This window comes from Xenopus tropicalis, chromosome 8 (genome assembly GCF_000004195.4).
Source record: "Xenopus tropicalis strain Nigerian chromosome 8, UCB_Xtro_10.0, whole genome shotgun sequence".
Classification (NCBI taxonomy): Eukaryota; Metazoa; Chordata; class Amphibia; order Anura; family Pipidae; genus Xenopus; species Xenopus tropicalis.
Genome location: NC_030684.2, coordinates 45,656,721 through 45,682,313, shown reverse-complemented (window position 1 = coordinate 45,682,313; position 25,593 = coordinate 45,656,721). Strand labels below are relative to the sequence as shown.

The 25,593-nt window shown below is 37.8% G+C and overlaps 1 protein-coding gene across 2 annotated transcripts in view; it reads left to right on the top strand.

Moving 5' to 3' along the window:
* atrx (alpha thalassemia/mental retardation syndrome X-linked) overlaps positions 1–25,593 on the top strand; it is a 94,720-nt gene that overhangs the window by 32,405 nt on the left and 36,722 nt on the right. For both annotated transcript variants that reach the window (XM_002931812.5, XM_004915742.4), the window contains 9 exons: positions 5,255–5,394; positions 7,503–7,700; positions 8,821–8,920; positions 9,459–9,555; positions 10,412–10,609; positions 11,656–11,803; positions 11,884–11,993; positions 17,516–17,662; positions 18,017–18,194. In XM_002931812.5, the coding sequence (XP_002931858.1) occupies positions 5,255–5,394; positions 7,503–7,700; positions 8,821–8,920; positions 9,459–9,555; positions 10,412–10,609; positions 11,656–11,803; positions 11,884–11,993; positions 17,516–17,662; positions 18,017–18,194 (1,316 nt within the window). The remainder of the gene's footprint in view (positions 1–5,254; positions 5,395–7,502; positions 7,701–8,820; positions 8,921–9,458; positions 9,556–10,411; positions 10,610–11,655; positions 11,804–11,883; positions 11,994–17,515; positions 17,663–18,016; positions 18,195–25,593) is intronic.

Here is a 25,593-nt window from a genome sequence, read left to right as displayed (position 1 = left end):
TTCCTCCAGCAACAAAGTGAATTGCCAGTGGAAAGGCATTTTGGGGAGATTAGTTGCCCACGATAGCAGAGATTTGTCTCTGGCAACTAGTCTCTCCATGGAGCATTAGCCTAACAGTAGAAAGCTACGGAGAGGCATTGCCTTTTACTGATATTTTAGAATCTTAACTTTTAGCTTCAGTTTTATATAAGGGCACTTATGCTCCATCTCTGTTTCTCAACTGTTTTTCATCTGGAGCTTTCGTCAGTAGTTGCCCTTGAATTGTAGCTGGAAAACCCCAACATTACCTTAGGTCAAGGCTATTAACTCAGCTTTGGTCCTCCATCAGAACTGCATTCTGTGGATACTGCATAGAATATTCAGTATTCTTTCAATTTTGTATGCTTCTAGGTATTAAAAGCTGCCTTTATACAACTTGTTCTTTCTTTATGAACATTGAAACAAAACAACAAAAAAAAAAAGTGGTAAGCCCACTGTAGTTGTCTGTGAATATGAAGCAAAGACCTCCATTTGCTGCTTTCTTTATTAGTTCCTGGGGGGGGTGAGGGCATATTTATTGTTCAGGTAGAATGGACTGATTTCCAATTTAAATTGCGTTATATAGAATTATATATTTTGTTACGTTAATCTGTGATTTACAGAAGCAGATGGCTTCTGTAACATAACCTATTTGCTGCTATATCTTAAAAATTTATTCTGTAATATACAACATAAAAAAATTATTTCTTGAAAGAGTTTATTTAAAATTTTTCTACATCTGTTTCTCAATGGTTTTCTTATGTCACTTTGTGAAGATCCAGTAAGAAGTATTTTAGTTTTTCCGTTATACACCAGCTTTATTATTTTAATATTTTTTTTTTTTTTAAATGCTGCTACCTCCTTTTAACTGACCTTCATGAAAACTCAGCACTGACACATTTGCCTGTCTGAGCAATTCTTCTCAGTACACACAAGAACACTTAAAATTGTGTTTCAAACATTGCAATATCTTAGAAGTACCAAAATGGTAAAAATCTATTTTGCTTATATATTATTTCTTTAAATGTTGTGAGAAATAGGCATCTGTAGAGAAGTGTTGGATGCCAAGCCAGCCATTGGTAGAGACTGCAGGAATTGTCAGATTGTAAATCTAAGAAAATGATAAGTTGCAAGTTGCTCTTTGTGTGAGATTTCTCTGTAGAATTAGCAATGTTTACATTTTAGCAGCATTTTATGATATCAGACAAGTGGATCTGGGCCCGATTTGGCCCTAGTGATCAGATCAGCCCTTGGGGCCTACAGAGACAATTTGCTGATGTGTTCCTTGGCCATTGGGATTTTTTAAACCAGATAGGAGTCAGGCATGCCCTATACAGGGGCAGATAAGCTGTCAACTTTCTCTGAAGGGGCCATATCAGCAGCTTAAATCTGCCAGGAAGGTGCCCATAGACACACTGATATTATCATACAAAACAAGGTTTCACACAGATAAATTTGGTGCTTGTATGGTGGGTTGATGAGGCGGCCATTATCAACAAAAGCATTTGATATCGGTCGTCTTGAAGATCGGCCAGGGTGGAAAATTTTGATCATGCACCTTTGAAGGCTCCCGATCATCAGCAGTAGCTTAATGCTGAATCATCAGAGTTAGAATTCTGTTTTTTCTACCTGCATATGGGACGATTCAGCTCCTAGAATTAATGGAGTGGACGAACGATCTTTCCTGCAACTAATGGTAGCAGGAAAGATCGTTATTGTAATATGTATGGCCACCTTTAGAATCTTCAAAGCCATGATTTAGTGGTGTTTGGTTTTTTAAAGTCTCAAAAGTTATAGGTACAAGAATGTCATTTTTTGGGATGCTTAAAGATATAAAGGGCCAAAAAAGTGAGCCAATAGCAGATTAAAAGCAGTTTAAAAATGTTCTAACTGAACTAGAGAGCAAACATGAAAATGCAGACAAAAATAAAGGGGATGTCTCTAGTGCAGCCCAGCTGAGGTTGTAAAATTGCACAAACTGCTTTTCTTGCTAATAATTGTACTTATACAAATCACTTTCACGCAGGAAGAGCAACTTGTATTTTAAGTCTGAGGTACGGTCAGGCTGGTTGTCTACAACCCTTCTAAGTATTATGGGTTATAAATGATTGTGTACAGTCTGTTCTAAAAATCCGGCCTGCTTCTCCAGTGGTCTGGGACTGATGGCAGACTCTTTTGTTCAACACTTTGTGTTACACTATGCAATCGTGGAGGCGTCCTCAACATATTGTACTCCAATGTGTTCTTGGTGCCTGCATGCATGGCAGGTTCTGTGTAACCTTCTTTAAAACTTGCAATGTAACAGGCTCTTAAGTGATGCCGTGCTGTGGTCTTTAGTATTATATTCTGTATTTTATTCCTTTTAATTTCCTGCTTTTAATTTTACCTTGCAATGTTAAAGCTGACTGCAGTGTTTTGTCAATAGGAAAATGGTGTATAAAATGCATTTTTATTTTATGAATGCAATAAATTTTTTGAAACTTTTCTTGTCCATGCATTTAATTTTAATATATTCATTAAAACTCAAATGAGAGAGAAAGATGTGTTTCTGTATACCCAACTGAGTAGGAAAGTAGTAAAACTACCACACCTAGGTGTATTTCATCGTAAATATGTAGATTTACACTATTGCTGAGGTGTCTGTGTTATACAATTAAACCTAACCTGTGGGGGGGGCATATTTTTTTATTCTAAAATGCAGCTACTATCAAAAAAAGGGACCTTGCAGTCAGGCTGGTATATCTACCAGCAATGATTTGGAGTTCCAGAGCATCTGGTCCATCTTTCCAGCTGTCAAATGGGGATCACTGACCCCGGACAGCCAAAAGCTATTGCTTTGTGAACTTACTTAATAAAACCTTACAATAATAAAAATGTATCTTTATATTCAGTCCCTCTCCTATTCATACTCTAATCTCTCATTTAAACCACTGGCTGGTTGCTAAAGTAAACTAAACCCTAGCAAGGAGACATAAAAATGAAGACCAATTGCATATTGTCAGAATATCACGGTCTACATCATGCTAAAAGATGATTTAAGAGTGACAGCCCCTTTAACCCAGACTAGCAGGTTATGAGGAGATTGCAACAAGCCAGTGTTCACCACTGAGCTGAGGCATCAAATGGAATTTGCCATCTTGATTCTTATTGATCAGCAATCTGAGGAGGCATGTAATGAATGTTTCCTTTCTTCCTGCATTGCATTCAATGTACCTTTGGGGATGGCATTATTTTTTTGCAGTCTGCTGAGATGTTCGCCTAAACATGTTAGAAGAAGAGCAGATCAGTTTGATTAGTGTTAGGAGAAAAGGCAGAACTAATGGTGGTTGCCCAGGATGACATTCATATCAGTATGTTCAAACACATCACTGATAAAATGTTTCTTGCTAGTTATTTTTCAGGGAGGTCCATTTACAACATTATATAAGAGATGCTGCAGGCTGGCCAGCAAGTATAACATTGCTTCTACTTAAGCTGAAAACATGCTTTATTAACATATACTATTAGTCACATTGTTTTGTTACTGAAACCCTGACATTCAGCACACATTGCAAGGTATCGCAATTTACAGAAACAAGTTTGGAGGCACACTCGTATGCAGGCCATGCTAGACTCGGAAAGCTTAACTTAAGATGGGCGTTACCAGATAATTTGCATGTTTGGAGAATATTTCACTGGTAGCTCCCATAGTCAAGAACAAGTAACACAAACAAATTAAAAGGACCCAATCAATTTTTTTTTAACTATTTTTAATGCTATTACTTATTTATATATTGCAAATCCAGCCCCTAAGTTTGAAACTTAATATTTGTTAATGGACTTTACAACTGGGTGAAGCATGCTTTATAAACCTAAAGAACTTTTGGCTACATTTATTGGAAATTGCCATGGCTGCTTAGGTTCCAAGCATCAGTTCAAACGACATCAGTCCCCTGTACGAAATGCACTCTAAACTGCTATGCGTTGCAATAGATTCATAGACCCCCTTAAGGTCTGAATCGGACCTAAAAGACCCTATGGCAGGAGAATGCTGCTGAAAGAAACCTAAGGCTGATGGGGCTGATTCTTGGCCTGTGGCTAAACAAAGAACAAGAATTGGCCCCCTACGCTGGCAATCAGCCTTTCCCTATGCCTGGGCCTTTGTGTCTGCCCAGGTACAGGCACACTGAGTGGGTTTCAGAGAAAATCAGCTCTGTGTGGCACTATCCTAACTGCTGTGTTTGCAAACAGTTTGGCTAACCCCCTTCACAGGAAATAAAAATGCAGATCAAGAGGGTTTTTAGAAGTGTTAAATGAAGAAATAAAAATTATTGTGACCCTTTGGTATATTCTATTGCAGCTTTTCATTTCCAGCTTTGTGAAAATGTTTTCATTTGAGCAATAGTCCTGTTTATGGCCCCCTTTCTCCCTTCAGACCTTTTTGCACACACAAATGGGGATCAACTCTGGGCCATAACTCATAGCTATCAATCATCAATTAGCATTTTTTATTAGCCAGCTGCAGATAAAACAACAAAAGTGAAAATTAGGCTAGTGACTTTGGGTTACTGTCCAGATGAAAATTTGCCCAGTGTTGGTAAATAATCCCTGTTTGACATTTTCAAAATTCACCTAAAAATATTCATCACTTGGCCCAAATCTTTTAAATAAAGATTATTCTTTATGAAATTGATGTTTCAGTTTAAAGTTAGTGGACTGTGCCTATATTATGTCAGAAGATAAAATATATATATGTTTGTGTTAATATATGATTGTATTACTGGCCCCTTATGGTGATAAACCATCACTTGGCGGTGTGGTGTCAGACTAACTAGCAAAGTAAAGGCTGCGGGTTGTTGGATCTTTCCACACTTAGAAGATATATTTTTCCTGAAATCTTTTCCTGCAGTGTTCTAACGAACCAGGCTGTTTTGTCTTTTTTTAAAATTTCACCCTAGTTTTATCATGTATTTTTTTTTTTCTTTTCTGCAATTTGGCTGAGCTGGAATGCTTTAGGTGCCAAACAAGCTGCCAAATATAAGGCTTCTGTATCTTAAGTATGTGTTGATATGTTGGCTCCATGAATTTTCTTACCATTAGGTGTTATGTTTGATACTGCCCATTTTATGCTGAATGCTATACTAAAGTAGGAATCTCACTTTTTGCTTTTGGCACAATAGGTTGCCGTTTACACATAAGCTAGATACACCATGAAGAGATACACACTCCATTTATTGCTGCTTTTACTTTTTCTAAGGATTGCCAAGAAAATGCTTCTGGAAGAAATCAAAGCCAATCTGTCTTCAGATGATGTGGAAGAAGCATCCTCTGATGAAGAGCCAGAAGAAGGCAAAAAATCTGTGGCAAAGTCAACTACAAAAACTGAAGATAAGGATGGTAAGCTTGTGGGGGAGGTTTCCTCGATATCTTGCAACTTCCTATATTTAATATACACACAGGAAGTGTTGGGATTACTTTTACTTTTGCAGCCTTATGACTGAAGCAGATTTATTCATATGCAGGGCAGAATGCCACTGAAAATCTGCTTTAATTCATCCCACCCTTATATGTAAGATTTAGATTCCCAGTACATAGATAATCCCACCTAATGGGCTCTTGCTAACATAAATAGTCACAACAAAGGGTAAAGGGAAGAAGTTGTTAATTGATAATCTGTCTACCTTGCAAGGACCAAATATTTTGTCATTAAAACATTTGAAAAAAAGTATGTTAGGCACAAGTCCTATTCATTGTACAGGTATGGGACCCGTTATCAAGAATGCTTGGGACCGGAGGTTTTCTGGATAAGGGGTCTCTCCGTAATTTGGATCTCCTACCTTTTAAGTCTGCTAATAAAATTATGTAAACGGTAATTAAACTCAACAAGCTACTGTTTTATTAGAAAGAAAAATGAAATTTTTTGTGAAATGTGAATTATTTGATTACAGTGGAGTCTATGGGAGATGGCCTTTCTGTAATTTGGACCTTTCTGGAAAATGGGCTTCCAGATAAGGGGTCTGATACCTGTACTCATGTTAAGCATAGGGGAATAATGTCTTGTTGAGACCTTAGGGCCTAATAAGGAACCAACTAATGTTACAATGCCAGTATGCCAGAAATTATGGCAAGCTGCATATACAGGTATGGTATCTATCTACAATCCCATTATTAAGAAAGCAATGAAGCACAAAACTGCCAGTTTCCATAGAGATTATTTAAACAAACTATTCTAATTGCTTTTCCTCTGTAATAATACAAGACTGACTGTTATACTAAGTGGTATAAATCCATGTTGACGGCAAAAGAATCCTATTGGTGATTTTGAATTTTTGTGTTTTAAGTAGCATTAAGGCGCGGTGTAACAAATTCATATTTAGAAAACCCAATGTCCCAAGCATTCTTGATACTTGGTAATATAAACTAGTGCATTTAGTGTTTAGTGGCCATTGTGATTAGTGGCCATTTGATGTGTTTAGTGGCCATTGTGAGAACTTCTGGTTTTCAGGATTTATGAGGGTCTCTATGCTTTCTGGAGATGTCATATCTTTCTTAGCTGGGCACTCTTTTTTTGTTAAAAGGTTTTTAATTAAAGCTCCTTCAAGGTCCCAGTTGTGATGTACAGTGAAAGGATTTTTGTGTTTCTGTTAAAAAGAGAGAATCCTCCCAGAAACATTTAATTGTCCTCCAATAGGTATGAGAAAAACTGCTTTCTATAGAGATCAGTGCTGCCAGCTGGCATGACTGCTCTCTGTCTGCAGGATTTTAAAGGAGACATATCATAAAAAGTAAGAATGTACCAGTGAATTATACTCCTAAATATAGAAAGATTTTTTTTTTTAAAAAAAGTTGTGTTTTGGACCAATATATTGAGAAATCCCACCAAAACCCCACTAGTCCCGCCCATCTGTTCCACTTGCTGGCTGAATTCTTTGGATGCGCAGGGGAGCCGGCAGCACTGCACGGCACTGTAGGATAGGAACCAATCAGCAGCTAGTTTGACCTGATAGGGAACTGAAGCCTGTTTTTGCTTGTGTGAATGCAAGGCTGTGATTGCCTATCCCCCCCCTCCTGCTGTGTTTCTGGCAGGGACCGTTAGGACACACCCACCCTTCATTTGAAACACGGACAGAGAACTGATAGGATCTATAGGGAGCTCCAATTAAGAGGCCATTTTTACAGATAGGATTAATTTTTAGCCCAAAGTGAAACCAACAACGTATATTATTCAAAATTGCCTACAAAATTAGGGATTTTTTCTATTTATCCATTATGTCTCCTTTAATGGTTCTTAATATTTGATATATTGTATGTTTGGACATTCCTTTTAGCATAAGGCAGATCAAAAGAATGATAGCATGCACTTAAAAGAAAAACGCAAAGCAAGCAATATGCCATCTTCCACGTGATCATCTCCTGCTTGTTAATTTATACATATATAATTTTTTTTTTTAATTTGTCAAGTTATATTGCATATGTGAATGTATTTCCATCTACCATTTTATCAGTTAATGAGGATGATAAGTCCGATTCAGATTCAGACTCTGACTCTGACTCTGATTCAGAGTCTGAGAAAAAACCAAGATATAGACACCACCTTTTGCGCCGCAAGATAAGTTTAAGCGATGGAGATTCTGGAGAAGAAAAAGAGAAAAAAGACAAAGCTAAGAACTCAAAGAACGGAAAGCGTCGAAACAGACGGAAAGGTACATGACCTTTAAGTCAATGTTGGGTGTGTGCGTAAAATTATACAGCTATATATGTTTGTAAGCGCAAGTATTTCTCTTAATGTGGGATTTAGTTCTGCAGTATTTGGGTAGAACGTAATTGCAAGGAAGAATTCATTTTCATTGTATTCATACCAATCAGTTGGATTATAGCAAACAAGGCCTCTATAAAGTAATTACCTATGAGTGCTTACAATTCTACCAGAATTATGCGCCATTCAGTTTGCCGCAAAATATAAGGAAAATAGAGAATGAATTCTGTTTTCTACACATTTTCATGGTTTTTATTTTAACCAGTTTAATTGTTAAAGATTGGGAAAACAGCTTTAAAGGAGAAGACAAGCTACTGAGGCAATTTATTTCCAATAGCTTAGCCACAATAGTGCATGATGGAATGCTATATTTATTCTGCAGAAAGCTTTGCCATACCTGAGTTAACAGCCTTAGAAACTCTCTGTTTAAGATAGAAGCTGTCATTTTAGCTTGGTCTGATGTCATTTTCCCTGCAGCTTTCCTGCTGCCTTGTGTCTCGCTGTTGCCTGGAAGCTCTCTGTTCCAATTACAGCAGGAAGGGGCTAGTGGAAGGGGAAGATAGGAGCAAGCTGTGCAGGCTCATGCCCTGGAGGTTTGAGCTGAGAGAAGGAAGTCTGATACAGAAGCCCATGTGTACACAACAGAAACAAGGGAATGCAGTGTTTATTTTTGCAGAGGATTTAGAACAGCAACACTGTGACTGTTTATGGCTCTATTTACATAGACCTTTCTGATAACACTTACTTTGTTTCACCTTTTCCTAAATACGGCCCTGCTTCCACATTTACTTTGAGTAACCAACCATAAAGGCCTGATATACAATTATATTTTTATTTTTTTATGCTTTGTGCTGGAGGAAATTTATCTGCAAACGTTAGGCTTTGCTATTGCTAATACTAAAGATAGAGAAGTAACTGCACCCCTCATTTGGAAAGGGGAACACCTGATGGTAGGATTTATAGCAGGTTTTGGAGCTAAAAATTATCACAAGGTCACTAATAACTTAATGAAAGCTATTTTCTTTTATGTTTCTTCTTACTGATTATAATTACCTTGTTTGTTTTAGTGAGCAGTGAGGAATCGGCCTCTGACTTCCATAAATCATCTGGGGTTAGCGAGGAAATTTCAGAGAGTGATGATTCAGATGATCAGCGGCCCAGAACAAGGTCTTGCACTGTCTAAAACCTATGTAACCTTTAAATCATCATTAAATTATGCTTGTGTCCTGAGCATTTTGTCCATTCATAAAAGTTAGTCTGCTTCAAATGAGTTGTTTACATATATACATTTAGGGTGGAAATGTGCACCCAGTTTGGTCCAAATTGGTAATTTCTGGTAAACCCTTTGGCAGTTGTTGTCGAACTTATTCGGAACAAGTTCCCATTGAGATCTACAGATGCAGCCAAGTTCCTTTACATGTTGTTGTATTAGGTCTCTTCAAGTTAACGCATGGAAAAAAAAATGCTGGCAAGTCTTTGCGCTGGCAAGCCCTCTAGCACCATCTAGAATGCTAATTGATCTCTAATATGGGCTTTCAGAAATATCAAGGAAAGCAAGTAGGCATTCCCCCAAAATCTATCCCTAACTAGCTTTCAGACTGGCTCTTCTCAACCAAGGCTCTGTGCCCCACAGCAGGCCAACCCCACTGCCCTTTACCTCTTTAAATATAAATCAATTGCTGAATTATACATTTCATTGTTTTAGAGCTGCAAAGAAAGAAGCCGAAGAGAACCAGCGTAGCTACAAGCAGAAAAAGAAGAGAAGGCGAATTAAAGTCCAAGATGACTCCAGTGATAGCAAGGTGCCTACTTTCAGTAATAAAAAATGCTTTATTGTCTTTTATTTACAATTATATTCAAAGTCTGATTTTATGGTGTAGTTTTAAAGGCAAGTCAATATAACAGAGTTCACAAAGAACAAGGGCATGATGTAATATCACTACATAAACACAGGATGTTTAAATAGATTTTAAACAATATTATTTGTTTAAAATGGCTTTTTATTTATTTTTGTATTCTGGGTAATAAAAGAAAGGCAAAAGCTTGGCTGTATGCAATATTAGCATATGTCCATTCATGATTTAACACGTTTTTGAACAAGAATTTTAAAATAAAATGTGTCTGTTTTAAGTTACTTGTTTGTATGGCAACAGGATTTGATTTTTAGCACTCCTATAAATTGACAATAGGACTTATAACACTGAGCAACACAGATGAAACCAGTAACTCTCTGTTCTTCCCAGCATGCCTCTACCAATAAAATTTGATCAAGGGATGCTGACATTTGTAATTTTGCAAACATTTGAAGTGCCAGGAGTTTACCTATCCCTGTCCCTGTCACATTAGTATTTCTAATTGGTTTATAATTCTACAAAAAAGAAATCATCATTTTGATTTGTCAGGGATTTGCATCTTAAAAAATAGGATTTAGAGGCCATCTAAACAGAGATTATGACTCTCAGGTTTTGTTTTATTGGTTCTTTTGTAATTGAATCCAGCCTATTAATATTACCAGGATGATTAATCAGCATGCAATGTTTTACTTATATTACTGTGCATGTTTAATACACTCTGGTGTACAACAGGTCTTTATACTTCTATTTATATGTGTCTATGTACCCTACTACTCTGTTTACATGTGAATGTTTTGTGTTTTAGAGTAATAAGGGTAATTCAGAGGATGGAGACCATGATGAGGACTCAGACTCCAAATCACCTGGTAAGGGCAGGAAGAAGATTAGGAAGATTATTAAAGATGACAAGTTGCGAACAGAAACACAGAATGCCTTGAAAGAGGAAGAGGAGAGAAGGAAAAGAATAGCCGAGAGAGAGCGAGAACGAGACAAACTAAGAGAGGTAAAGCAACTGTTTTGCTTCTCTGAAATGTAACAAAATGGTATTGTTTGTAAATAAATCTTCTGACACTAGTTTTTACAATACAAGTCAGGGGAAGTAACAGACGTTTCTCTGTTTTATTCATTTCACAGCTCCAGATTTGAATGGGCAGTTCACTCAAATTAAACTTTCATATGATGTAGAGTTATTTTTTTTTATTTCTGCTCTTATAAATGTAATATTTTTTATCTGCAGCTCATGCAAAATGGAGACCAAATTCAAATAATTTAAGAATACCGCTGTAAACATTTATTTTAATCATTAACTTAAAAGTTCATTTTTGAATTTGATGTCTAGTACTTTTTCATTTTTATATTTTTTACAAATTCTTGATAACAGTGAAGAAAGTTATGGTCCGCTCAGCAATTTGGATGTTAGAATTTTGTTTCTTACAGAGATATTAGCAGTTGACAGTTTGACTATTAACAAGCATTAAAAGCAGAAGATACAATATAATAGGGTTCACATTGCACTTACTATTGCATCAGACCCCAGCAGCATATCCGCATTATGCAGATCCTACTTAGGTAGAAATAAAGTTGGCATATAGGGAAGATTCAATTATTTAGAAATAAAAACAACTAAAACTGCACTTACTGAAACCCTCAATCAAACGGCCAATCAATACGGTTGACCATTTTCTCCTCAATTTGGTTAAAGGTATATCCTCCTTTAAACTTTAAGAATTTTTTTCGCTGCTGGAAGACTAAAGTAAATAAAGTAATTTTATAGCAATAATGCCCAACTTTTCCACTGTGTGGTATTTGTATGTTGAGGTTTGCAGATCCAAAGAAGCTACACAACAGGCTTTCTTGCTGAACCTAAAAAATGTAAAGGGAGGGGTGCCATATTAGGTATAAATTACTTGAATGCTCAGTTACTGGTCCATGCCATGCCAATAGAAACCACAAAAAAGGTCTTTAAATGTACACAGGCGAGACTTTTTTTTTTTTTTTTTTTTTTTTTTTAAATTTTGTGCCTTTTCAAGCTATTTTTACAATGTCTAGTTACAGGTCGTTGATACTGAAGATGTCTCGCCTGTAAAGTGTCCAGTCACTACTAAACTAGTGTTGGATGAAAATGAAGAAACAAAAGAGGCTTTGGTGCAGGTTCACCAAAAGATGGTTACAAAGTTGAAACCGCATCAGGTAGACGGTAAGAACTGTGAAGTAGCAGATAAACAACAAAAACACTTGGTGCATTTCTTCCACTTACATGTTTATATTTTTGTGCAGGTGTTCAGTTCATGTGGGACTGTTGCTGTGAGTCTATGAAAAAGACTAAAAAGGACCCTGGTTCTGGCTGTATATTGGCTCATTGTATGGGTCTTGGCAAGACTTTACAGGTAAAAGTGGTGTCTTGATAGCATTATTAGCAAAAAAGGGAAAATTTTATCTGCGATTCAGTTCTATGGTAACGAGCGTTTCTAAAGACTACCATGTACACCTTGATTATTACCAAAGAACTTAGTGCCCCATATATCTAGCAAAACTATTATTTACAGTTATTTTCTACTAAAATTTATTGTAATACTTCAATAGAATGAAATATTTTTATCCCTTTCTAGAAAATGGAAGCTCAAAACAACTCTTCAGAAAAGTTAAATAGCTTTGCAACAAAAGAAACTTGCAAATATTTTAATGTGTTACTGACACAATAACTACATGCTATTAACTGGCTATATTTTCTTAAATACCATATTTTTACATTTGCATAAAGGAAATAAAGTCCCTCTTACACTTAAATGGATTTACTTCATAAGTTCTTGTTGGCAGTGTTTGTGCAGTCTGAGTGCAAACAGTGTTCATTAAATTATTTTGAAAAAGGGTTATACTGCCCATATAATAGGGCCATGTTTTTTCCCACAATGCAGCATTGTTTTCCTAAAATTCCAGCATCACTGCTGTCAAGGAGTCATGCGCTTGACACAGTTGCACTGTGCCTGACACATTTATGTTTTGCCTAAATCAATGCAGCTTTGCATCCACTGCACATTGCATTTAGGCCACAGTTGTGCCAAATATTTTTAAGTCTTTCAGCACAACTGAACTGCGACAATTGACATAGGGCACAGAAAATCAGGTAGCTACCACCTGGTCTGGGGCTGGCAGTAGCTCTAGGGTTCCCTTGCATTAATTAGCACAGCAGCGTATAATTTGGAATGGAAAGCAGGAAGTACTGCGTGGCACACTGCAACTATATGGAAGTTCAGTGAGCGCATTTTGACGCAAATAGCTTAAATCAAAGTGTTTTTAAACTTGGTGGGAAAAGTGTGGGGACCGTAACTGCACTTGTCGACTTACATGAGCCCTCATTGCTCTTGCTTTATGAGGCTACACAAAATTCACTGTTATTTATTAACGCTCTATGGATAAGGGAGGCTGGGCTACAATTACCTGATTTAATGTTGCATCTGATGGTGGGGTGACAGAAATTCTAAATAGGGGGGTGTATGGACACGCTTATGTTGGTAAAGGAGGCATACTGCAGGCTCTGTGTTTGAAGCGTTGGAGTTAAGCACCCTGGCCATTCTGAACCTTACAAATAGCAGTAGGATAGGATACTACGTTTCTCTTCTCAAGAAATATTACAGATGTTGCGAGTGTATTGAAGCATTCTTCCTGATACGGCCCAGTTGGAAGTTGAAGTGGGGAGAGCTGGATACATACTGTAGGTTACTATCTAAAAATTGCAACATTGTGCTGTCAGCCTGAATGAATTGAAGTAGATATTAGAGGTAGTTAACTGACACCTTATGGTCAATTTTGAGACCGTTTTTCCACCCCACGCTATTTTTAAAGGGGGTTCTATTTATTTTATTTTTTGAGTACAATTTTGGATTTTATTAAAACTTAAAGGAAAAATAAAGTCAAAGTCACTTGGGGGTGCCAAAATGTTAGGCACCCCCAAGTGACTTTGACCGCCTACCTTTTACCCCGGGCTGGTGCCCCTGTGAGGAAGGAACAGCACCAGCCCGGGGTAGCTGCCGGCGCTTCCTTGCTGCTGATTCGCTGCGCGCGCATGCGCAGTAGAGTGAAAAGCCGAACTTAAATGTTAAAGTCGGCTTTTCACTCTACTGCGCATGCGCCCACCGCTGGCACTCAGGAAAAGGAAGCGAGGAAGACGGAAGCGCTGCGCTCCAGGTGCCCCGGGCTGGTGCTGTTTTCTCCTAACAGGGGCACCAGCCCGGGGTACGAGGTAAGCGGTTAAAGTCACTTGGGGGTGCCTAACATTTTGGTACCCCCAAGTGACTTTGACTTTCGTTTCCCTTTAATAAAGGTTATATTTTATTTATTATCTACCATTCTCGGACAGTGAATTTACCTAATAATCAATTGGGTGATGGTGCATGTATTTGAAGTCTAAATGGGGAAGGTCTGTTCGGGCGTTCCCTAATTTGTTTTCTCTCTATCTAAGCATCACCATCTTACCTGCATTTCTCAGGGTTCTGATAAACTTAATTAGACTCACTAGGCTTGTATATTCACAGTATTGTACAATTTTCTGATTTCACACTATGCCTACTGCAATTATAGTGGGGGTGCAAAGGAACCCCTGAAAATTCAGGTTAAATGGCGGAATGGCACTTTGAAAGAACTTTGGTCTGGTACATTTTGTTTTCCAAATAGTTGAAAACAAGATTCGGGGAGCACTCACCGCCACAGACTCACATTTCAAAGAGTCCCGTGCTATCACATCCAGAAGACGCCCCCGATCTAGGCGTAATTTGATGCAGAGAAAAATTGTTGGTAGACGGAGCACGCCAGGACTACTTTTCAATAAAGCGTATTTAAGATACGGGTGGGTGTGAGACACCTGTTGTAGCTTCTGATGAAGTGGCGAGAAGCCATGAAACGCGTTAAGCTGGAGGTGTAGTGTATCAACATGTTTTTAATGGATACCAGAATAAAGAATATATTTTTTATTGAAAAGTAGTCCTGGCGTGCTCTGTCTACCAACAGTTTTCCAAATAGTGCCAGTATGGAGAAAAACATTAGTAATTTAATTCCTTGCAGTTTACCTTGCATACAGGCATCCCTCAGTGAACAAAAAAATCCATCAGGCACACATCTCAGGGATGTCCAATCTCCACCATCCAGCAAACATCTTGTAAAGACAGCACTCCAGTAGATCCCTTTTAATGGGCCTTTTATTTGTCACCTCAGTATATAAGGCTTACCTTCCCGTTTATATACTTGTTGGGTACAGTTTCCCATACATATTCCTTAATAAGTTATTGGTAAAAACACTGCTATTAAATGCCCATTTTCTTCTAAAAAGTTGCTATTTTTTCCTTAAACTGTATCCTGAGCTTTGTCTCTGTGGCCTTAGAAGCATACTTGCCATACTTGCCAAATGTCTTTGAAAAGCACAAATCAATGGCACTGCATATTCTTCCCACAGATTGTATTCCCACATATGTCATAGGACAAAACCTACAAAGCTTTTGCTTTATAATCTTTCAGTCCAGGTTAGCCTCTGGTTAACACTTGGAATCCATTTGCTGGCAGGACTTCTGTTGTCTAGTATGCATGTTTTTTTTAGTGTTTAAGCCAGTATTTTGATCCTAGATTTTTAGCAAAATTATTTTCCCCGCAAGGGTATATTTAATGACTGCTAGCCATAACAATTAGCTCGATATGCTTTCTATATATCAAATGCTTTTTTTTTTTTTTTTTTAAATACATGCATGTAACATGAAGCCAAGAATTGGAAAATGAGTTAGAGTAATCTGACCGTTTAATATGTCCTTAGCCACTCTATTGTTAATTTCGTTGGAATGTAGCTTTTCTTTGACCTGTTTTTGGTCCTGCCCTGAACTGTGCTAGTAACATTACATTTATACAAGTTTGCTTTTATTGTAAGGAGAGTCATGCCTCTGATGTAATTACCTAAGGGCCAGAAAGGCGTAATAATGTATATTTTTAAAGAGATATTGTAAGGACATTTTTGTATGCTGGTATACAGGGTTGGCAAGTAAGCCTCACAAGGTAACTACAGATGAGATGATCATGTGACATAGTAACATCCTTCCACAGATTAGTCCTCAATTAGGTTATTTGGTACTTGCTTGTCTCCTGCATCTTGTAACTGCTATGTGAGAATACTGCACATTCACAGCAGCCGGCCATGTTGAGCCTCTCCAGCTTACTGCTGGTCTAAGCCTTTCAACGTAACACAGCTAATATGGTCCTTCCTCTCGCCTCATTGCTGCTCCATTAGCTTGGTTCCTGCCTTGCTTATAGGGAGACGATATCCCTGTTTCTCCTGGCACTGTGAAGACTTGAGCAAGGCAAATGGGTGTTAATAATTTTCATCTTTATGTGATAAAAAGTTGCGTGATTTTAAGGATTCGGTTTGCCCAGGCACATAGATTTGTCTGAATCCTGCTGATAAAGGCTGAATCCCGAATCAAATTCTGGATTCAGCCCATCCCTAGAAAAAGCACCGGTTACATAACAGATAATAGATAAGCTGTGTAGATTGCCATTGTATTATACAGAGCTTATCTGTTTTCTGCTATGTAACCTGTGCCTTCTCTCTTTTTTTCGGATTGAATAGCTACCTCCATGGCTACAAAGCAGCTTTGTTTATATAAATTAAAGTAGGGTCTCTGAAGCATACACAAAACTTGTTGCAGGGCAACAATGTACATAATATATTAACTGCTTTGATACACGTTTATTTTTTGGTGTTACTGTTCCTTTATAAAGTTGGGACGGAGCAAAAAGACCGGAAAAGTTGTGTAATTCTAAGAAGAGCATCCCAGAGAGTCTGGGAAATAAAGAATCAAGAATAATGTTCCTCAATGTCAAATTTAATCTGCTTTACATAATAACATTAAGAGAGTCTGGGAATCCAGAAAAATCTCTGTACACAAGGGACAAAGCCAAAAGCCAATACTGGATGGCCATGATCTTTGGGCCCTCAGGCAGAAAACCATTGTCTGTGAGCAATTTGTTGTTGCAACCATAAATGCGAGTTAAAGCTGTTGGAAACGAAAATGCAAATGCTCATATTGTAAAAAATCAAGTCTCCTCGAATGTGTCCTTTCTCAGAGAGACCTATAAAATGTATCAATGTAAAATGGCAAACATGGCTTCTAGAAATAGTACATGAAATGTGCAACAGCGCATACAATGCACTTACATTAAATGCTACTCTTAACCCTTTAAGTCTAGTGAATTTTGGCACAGTTATGTGACTGCTTCTATAACTTTTGAACGCAGACAATTAACACCAACAACTATAAATTAGGAACCAACATATCCCTAACAATCATTCCCAGTTCTGGAGCAACTTTCCACTGGGAACCCTTTGTTAATACAGGTATAGGACCCATTATCCAGAATGCTCGGGACCAAGGGTATTCTGGATAAGGGGTCTTTCCGTAATTTGGATCTCCATGCCTTAAGTCTGCTAAAAAATCAATAAAACATTAATTAACCCCAATAGGATTGTTTTGCATCCAATAAGGATTATTTATAGCTTAGTTGGGATCAAGTACAAGGTACTGTTTTATTACTACAGAGAAAAAGGAAATCAGTTTTAAAATTCTGAATTATTTGATTAAAATGGAGTCTATGGGAGACAGGCTTTCCGTAATTCGGAACTTTCTGGATAACGGGTTTCCGGATAAGGGGTCCGATACCTGTACTGTGTTACATTTTAATACAAGGGAATCACTTCCAGTTAAAAAAAAATGTTAGTCATTAACAAACCTGCTTCTAGTAATAGTCAGTTACATGTTACAAGTATGCTTTTCAATGATGATTAATTTAATTGTAAATTATCTAATGGACTGTGCATCTATTGATACCTTGATGGACCTTTTCATCAAATTAGTGATATTATTGTCGATTACAGGTTGTGACTTTCCTGCACACTGTTCTTCTGTCTGAGAAGCTGGATTTCAGCACTGCTCTTGTGGTGTGTCCTTTAAATACTGTTTTAAATTGGCTCAATGAATTTGAGAAGTGGCAGGATGGCATGGACGATGAAGAGAAATTGGAGGTTAGTACTAGTAGTACTAGTTAGTTACCAATTTAATGCATGACATAACCCCCTTCCCACTTTTTTTTGTGTTCTTGGCTGCAGGTGGGGTGGAATTTCTCTTTTATGTGATTATTCAACAATTATTTTTTTGTGCAAATTATTTATTTTCTGAATGGAATTATTTGGACAAATCTTGGTAAGACTAGAGATAAAGCATAAATTATGGAATAAAGAAGGGGGAAGTGCCCTATCGCAAGTGGGACCAGATAAATGTGGGAGAAGCATGTTCAAGAATGTGCCATTGATATAATAATGACTACATTTCTTATAATTTGTTTGCAGTGGCTTTATTTTTTCCCTCTTTTAAACCAGGTCTGTGAACTTGCTACAGTGAAGCGTCCTCAGGAAAGGTCATACATGATGCAACGCTGGCATCAAGAAGGAGGAATCTTAATAATTGGATATGAAATGTACCGAAACCTTACTCAAGGGAGGAATGTAAAAAGTAAAAAGTTGAAAGAGATTTTTCACAAGACCCTTGTGGATCCAGGTAGTTATTAAGTGGAGTTCATTAATTTCCTCTGTTATTCCAAAGTATTTTCTCCAAATATTTATTTAAAAAAAAAAAAAAAAATCGCAATAACTTCTGTCTTCCACTACATGCCTTCTTGCCCATAGATTTAAGTCCTGCAGGCTCTCCAGAAGATGTCTTTTGAGCCCTAAGCATTGATTTTTCTTGCCTGCCGAACAAGAAAAATCTCTTCTTTGTGACCATAACTAGTTGCGCAGTTGTTTTGGAGATGTCTGGAAAAGGGTTTCCGTATAATGGATCACTTACCTGTACCAGGAAATATACAAGCAGAAAAGGCTTTCATTTTTTTTCTCTAATTCTGTAAACCATATTCATTATTTTCAGGCAATGTTTTTATGTCTGATAAAATACTTACAGCATAAAAGGGATGGACATCTGACATAAAAGGGAACGTTTAACCCCCCCCCCCCCCTTAACATGAGCTTGTTCAGTTTGGCTTTTGCAGGAAAGGTGCCTCAACACTGCCAAAAAATAAGTATAATTATATATATTTTTTGCTCAGACATAGCTGATTACAGGTTGCTCATAATAAACATACCCCAACCCCCCTTAGGCTCACACTGTAATACAACTTCATCCTTAACTCGTTCTGTTATAAATTGCCCTAAGTACTTTTGCTGTCTATAGTGTGTGGTGCACAAATTCTCTGGAAAGCAAAGGCACTTTAGGTCCCAGAATCCTTACTTCACAATGGATCAAGATGAGAGAGGTGTTGGGTCAACACAACTGGTCCCTGCAGCACAGGCAGATTGTCATGTTACCTTTCAGTCAAGAGAATCCAGTATGTCTGTGTAAAATAAATAACTAAAATAGTTATTTATCTATTAGGTGGCAGCTAATTTCCTGAAGGCATAATTAAAGGAGAAGGAAAGGCTAGTAAAGAGTTACTCAAGCTGCAGGCATACCTTCAGTTGTCACAATAGTGCCCTTAAGTCTCCCCATATTTCTCCTGTTCAGAAGATCTGAAGCCAAACAGGAAGAAAAAACGCTGAGCTGTGTAAAGAAAGTTCCCATAATGCCTCGCTCCTGCACAGACACTTGGACCAAGTGAACATGCTCAGTTAGACTGAGTCAGCTTCCTGCTGATTGGTTCAGATCCACATTCCTAAGGGGGGGAGTGAGCTCTTAGCATTCTTGAGGGAGGGGGGAGCAGGAGAGAGCAGGAAGCTGAAAGCTGCATGCCGCATGTCTGTGGATGAGGAAAACCCGACACAACTAATCTTTTTACAGAGAAGTCAGTGCAGCATTTCTGTGAGTGCTTATGGCTGTATTTACCTAGACCTTTCTGATAAAGTTTACTTAGTTTTTACCTTTCCTTCTCCTTTAATCCCCATTGAATAAACAGGGACTCTGTCATAGATTTTGCAGGTCTCTGGCACATAAGGTTCTTAAAAGTTAATGCTTAGATGACTGCATGTTATTTGGTCAATAGTAATCAAAATTTGAGAGAAAATCTTTCTCCAATAAGCCCACCTTGAAGTTGGCAATATTGAATCAATCTGATTGCTTGGGCCAAGAGTCAAACAATTGAATCACAATGACGGGATGCAGGCCTGACGGAATTTTTAAACCTGCCCAATCTACGTCTGGGTGATTTTTAGTCAGATGTCAGTCTGAGACCCCCCCCATACATTGGCCGATAAAAGTTGTTGACAGTCTGAGTTGGCAGGTTACACCTCTATATGGAGCTCTCAGAGGGGTCACTTTTAGGCATCAACAGATACTGAATGGGTGCTAAAGAATCACTTGGTGTCTTAACGGTGAAGTCCTTAAAATATTGACCAAGCAACAGCTTTAACTTTACATCTAAAGAGAATGCTTTTTGTAATATTTCATGAAAGCTCTTTTGGGCAGGGCCCTCTTCACCTCTTGTATCGGTTACTTATTGCTTTATATGTTACTCTGCATGTCCAATGTATGTAACCCACTTATTGTACAGCGCTGCGGAATATGTTGGCGCTTTATAAATAAATGTTAATGTAATAATTTATAAGTGATTTTTTCTTATTTTGCAAAAGAACAATAGTTTGGAATCCCTTCCTAAAAAGCAAAGGCAGCAGCAGAATGCCAGTTTTATGAGTTTGTGAGTACTGTGCACTTTATATGTATTTATGCACAGTCCCGACATTGCACACTTAAGTCATCTAAAGCAAACACAGTACTCTGTAATCGGCAGTAGTTTCTGGCCATGCTAGTAGGGGCCGCATTGCAGCTGTGCTGTTCTTTGGATCTTGTTATGATCGTGAGTCACTTCTGGCAGACTCTAGTCTGTAAAACACAGCCGTGCACTGTTGCCCTGGCTCACTGCTGTGACTTTAAATAGAAAAATATTCTCTGCTGGAAACCTTTTAATTAAAACGTTCAACTGTGAGACAGAAGTAGTGTATCTGTGATTAGATGACATTAATGTATGCAGTAGATCAAGAATGTGTCTGTACTTTCTAGGATGTAGGTGTCACCAAAGCTAGTTGCATTACTCTGATATTGAATTGGTTTCCTTAAACATACCATTTAATATGCCTAGAGCAGGGGGAAGCATTTTGCTATGATTTTTGAGCTGGGTTCATGGTTATCAATTAGTTTGAACATGAATGATAATAGGAGACAGTTTGCAATTGGTCTTCATTTTGTGCCATTGCCTTTAGCTTTATTCAGCAGCTCTACAGTTTGGAGTTTCAGCAGATGTCTCAATGTTAGCATCTAATCTAACCCTAAACATTGTAGCCTCACAAAGCAGTCATAAGTTGGTTAGTGGTCCCCATTTAAATGCTAGAAAGAAGCCAAGTAATTCAAACACTATTAAAAAAAAAAAAATTAAAAAAAATTAAGACCCTTTGAAATGTCACAGAGAGCATGCCATTCTGTAACATACTAAACTTAAAGGAAAACTGTACCCCCCAAAAATGTAGGTCTTTATAAAATATATAATTCATAAACCAGCTCATATATCAGCTAAATAAACCATTTTCATGAAAATATACTTTTTTAGTAGTTTGTGCCATTGGGTACTGCTAATTCTTAATAATTGCCATTTTAAGAATTAAGGGCCGCCCCCTGGGATCATAGGATTCACAGTGCACACAAGCAAGCCAAGGCACACATACTGCTAGGCCCCATCAGCCAATGAATGGACAGAGTTCTGCCTTTTGCTTCCACGCTACTTCCTGTTACAGTTAGAGCTGCATTATTTCTGGTCATGTGATCTCTGAGGGAGCACACAGCCCATCATTAAATGGTGGCTCATGAGAAAGGATGTAAAAGAGCAATATTTACTGATATATATATTTTAGTTTGGCAAGATTTTTTAATAGTTTATATTATGTTAAGTGACCTATATTGGTTAAGTAATCATTCTGGGGGTATAGTTTTCCTTTAAAGGAGAAGTACACCCTTTAAACCTGAGGCAATTTGTGAAAACACAGAACATTGTTGTAAAGAAGCTCAGAACTATTGAAAAATGAGCAAAGATTGCTAAATGCATGGGATTGCTGTAGGTAGGTGTCTGTGGCATCTTTTCTTTTCTTTCTCCCTGTGGCCTCAGCACTATTTACTTGTCACATGTGTTAGTTTATTTCAACAAGTCCTCTGTTTTCTTCCCCATCTTCCTGTGCTATTGATTGATCCTTTCCTAGTATTCAAAATAAAAAGCAGAAGGCCTATGAAAAAAAATATACCAGACTTGGCGTGTAACATATATTATGGCAAATTAAACTACCCCAGAACACAGATTTGTCACTACTTACGGCTGCACGCAAATTGCTGGGAAGTTGTCAATTCAGAGAGAGGTGAAGTAAATTCTTGGCATTATAAAAAGCACAGTGTAAATGTAACCTGGAAATATAAAATTTAAGGTATGCCTGTATCTAAATTCTATTAGCTGTTCAATAGCACACAAAAATGCTGCTGTTTAGCAGCAATGAGTGGTATTTATTGTATGTAATATCTTGATTTGTATTACAGCCTGGCTATAAATAACCAGGATCATCTCCCTATTTTGCTTAACAGGATTCTGAGATATGCTTCCTACAAGCAATTGCAGATTCTGTTAATGCCTTTAAGAGGGGCCTGGATGAGTTCTTGAACAAGCATAGTATCCAAGCCTATTGTGATACTAATATCTACAGTTAGTATTGGTGTTGGTATATATGGTTGAACTTGATGGACTCTGGTCTTTTTTAATTCTATGTAACTATGTAATTTCTACATGTTGTGAGCATCTGTTTAATGAAAAATAATTTGCTTGTGGGCTATAAGCATTGCAGTTCCCTGTCCATAATTTTTGCCAGATGCACAAGGGCCTGGTACACAAGCCAATAATCTGCAGACCCAGTCTGGAAGGTCCGAGTAACCAGCTTTTATCTGTGCTTTCCTGTCAGTTTGTGAGGGAAATGCAAGGATTTACCTTATAGCCATTCCTAAATATTCATTGAAATGCACTATGGGTTACATGCACACAATTATTTAGTTGATAATCTTTTCTTTATCCCATACTTGCTTTCTATTGACTAGAAGGTATTTAGTTACTATTGTTGTACGTAAACATCATCTTTCAAGACTTTAAAAAATTTACTTGTGTGTTATAATCCCAAATTAGTTAGGGGCAATAAACTTGCCAGAAAAAGGCACCAAAAATGTTTCCGGCCCGCTGTTTGGTGATATATTTTCATCATATCAAGCTCTGTTTTTTTCACTGAATGGGTTAACCTAGTAATTCAAGTTAAAGTAACCTCAGATTTTGGTGCATAATTTTGTTGCCCTTATATAATGTGACAGGGCACAAGGCTGAATAGCTGGGATCTCCCCCTGCACTTCCTAATTGAGTTTAACAATCCCATTGCTGGTTTTAGTTAGAACAGAATAATTTGCCTTTCCTTAGGCGAAAAATAGAACCTGGAGTTTGATTGCACTCGCCTTTGATTTCAGTTTTAATAACTTCTGAATTATTTTGCTTATTTAAGCCTTAAGGCTTTGGGTTTTAGGGCCTCCACTCAGGGAGCGCTTCAAAAATCCATGCTTTCTATCATCCCCGATCACTTGAAATAATCCACAATATCTATGTTTTACTACCTTGCACGTCATAAAAGAGAAAAATGCTTCCCTTCTCCGGAACACTTGCTCCTGGGACTGTGTGAAGGTATAAAATGCACAGCTTGAGTCTTCCTAATGACTCTCCAAGAAGCAAGGCTCGACCTGCGCAAGCTTTGGGGTATCGCTCTGCGGTTAAGCAGTTATCCGGTGCTAATGTTACAAAGTTATTTTACATTAACACTAGCAGCTGGGGTACCGGGGCTTTAAATCACAATGAAACCATTTCCAACAGCTTGGAAGCCGGAAAAATGGCATAATTAAGAATTCATGCTTAGTGACATGTGGGCCAGTCATACGTTGTAATGCAGCTGACGTGAACAATTTACTTTTTTTTCCATCTCTTTACATAAAACATTTGTATTCTAATTAAGTTACAGGTTAACATTTGTTGGCTATATTACTTATGGTTTTAAGCTACTTCATACATTTTTACCATAGCACCACATGTCCCTGGGGGCATGGGAGCTGCAGCCATGAGGCGGGTTGAGAAACTTGCCTTAGACGGTAAAAGTTACTAGGGGCGGCAAAAAGCCACTTCTGGTAACTTTAAGAGCCAAATTTCTGTTTTTTGAAATGCAGATTTAGCTTTGTTAGTGCAAAGAAGCAGATTTTTAATTCCTTCATTTGCCTATTGCTAAATATGCCTTACCTGTCAGTTTGCTGCTTAACAAATACAACAGTCTACCTCATGGGCTGTATCATCATTTCCTTAGAATTGTTTGGAATCTGCAGAGAGAGATACATTAGAACATCTGTAGCCTCACCCATGGAAACAATGTTGTATTATTTCCTCCTATGGGTAGAGGTTCAGATTGGCAAAACACCTTCCTATATTTGTTTCTTTCCATTTCATTTTGTTTAAAGGGAGATAATTCTGACTAAGCATGCTTCAAATGTTATGCCCATAGAAATATTTTCTCAAGTTGTGAAAATTCCTTAAACCATTTTTGTTAAATTGCATCATTGTGTTTCTTGCTTCACATACCTTCCCTCCCTAAGCTTCATTGGCTTGTGTTAGCACTCCTTCCCAGTCAGTCCTAATCAGTTACTATACAAGAAGTATATTATTATAAGAAGTTTATTTTCATCCTCTTGCCTGGTAGTTGGAATTTACATTCATTACTGGCAAGCACTCTTAACTTTCTGAGAATAGTGGGAGTTGCTGGTAAATGAAGGCTGTTAGTCAGCAACCAAGAAGCCTTAGGCTGATGGCACACTAGGATATAAGTCGCCTGTAATAAATCGCCTCTAACTCGCGAAGCTACTTTTACATTATTGCCAGTGGGAAAGTATTTGCAAGAGATAAATCTCCTCTACTGCGGGTGACTTGTCGATAGCCCTTGGGGAACCGGCACACACAATTCTTTCCCGCCTGAAGTAAAGTGAATCAATTGCCTCTCAAGGAAACTTTTGTGTGTCTTCAGAAAAACAAGATGGCACGTATGTCTTTCCAATGGCGATTTACTTTATTTCTGGTGGGAAAGCAATCGCAGAAGATTAGTTACCCTTGGTAGCAAAGATTTATTACAGAAAACTAATCTCCTTGTGTTCCAGTACCCTTAGAGGAAAAATTGTGATCATACTGTAATGAATGAGTTCACAGTTCAGTGTTTAAAAGTTTGATATTTAGATGGTGATGCCCTTCAATTTTTCTCTGCTCATACAATTACAATGCATGGATTAGCAAGAAGCAGCCTTCCAATCTTCTCTATGGAAATCATCTTGCTTCTGGTTCATGTTGGGGCTAATATTGCATGAGAATGCAGTATATGTTCCATTCCCTTGCTTAATTGTCCCACAAGATATGACAGAGTTAATGAAATCAACTCTTAGTACAAGTTGATCTAGGGACAGGTCCAATTGCCATCTTGAAGTCAGGAAGGATTTTTTCCCCCTCAGATGTTTTTCATCTTCCTCTGGATTTTCTAGCAGTTAGGATTAATTAAAGGGGACCTGTCACCCACACATTAAAAGCTGTATACCTACATTCTTTTTATTAAAACATCCATACCTGTTTATAAATGTGTTTAAAGATCTGAGCTGTTTATCGTATATTGTGTATGTTACTGTTATTGCTCTACACCAGTGCTGTCCAACTCCTGCATGGTGGAGGGCCGCTAATGGAAGCCAGTTTGCCCACTCCCCCATTTTAAACCACACCCACTTCAAACCACACCCATTTTATCACAATGGTCGTTGCAGGGATATCAACCATCATTCATATGTTAAAGAATTATATTATGTCATATTAAGACACACCCTTAAATCC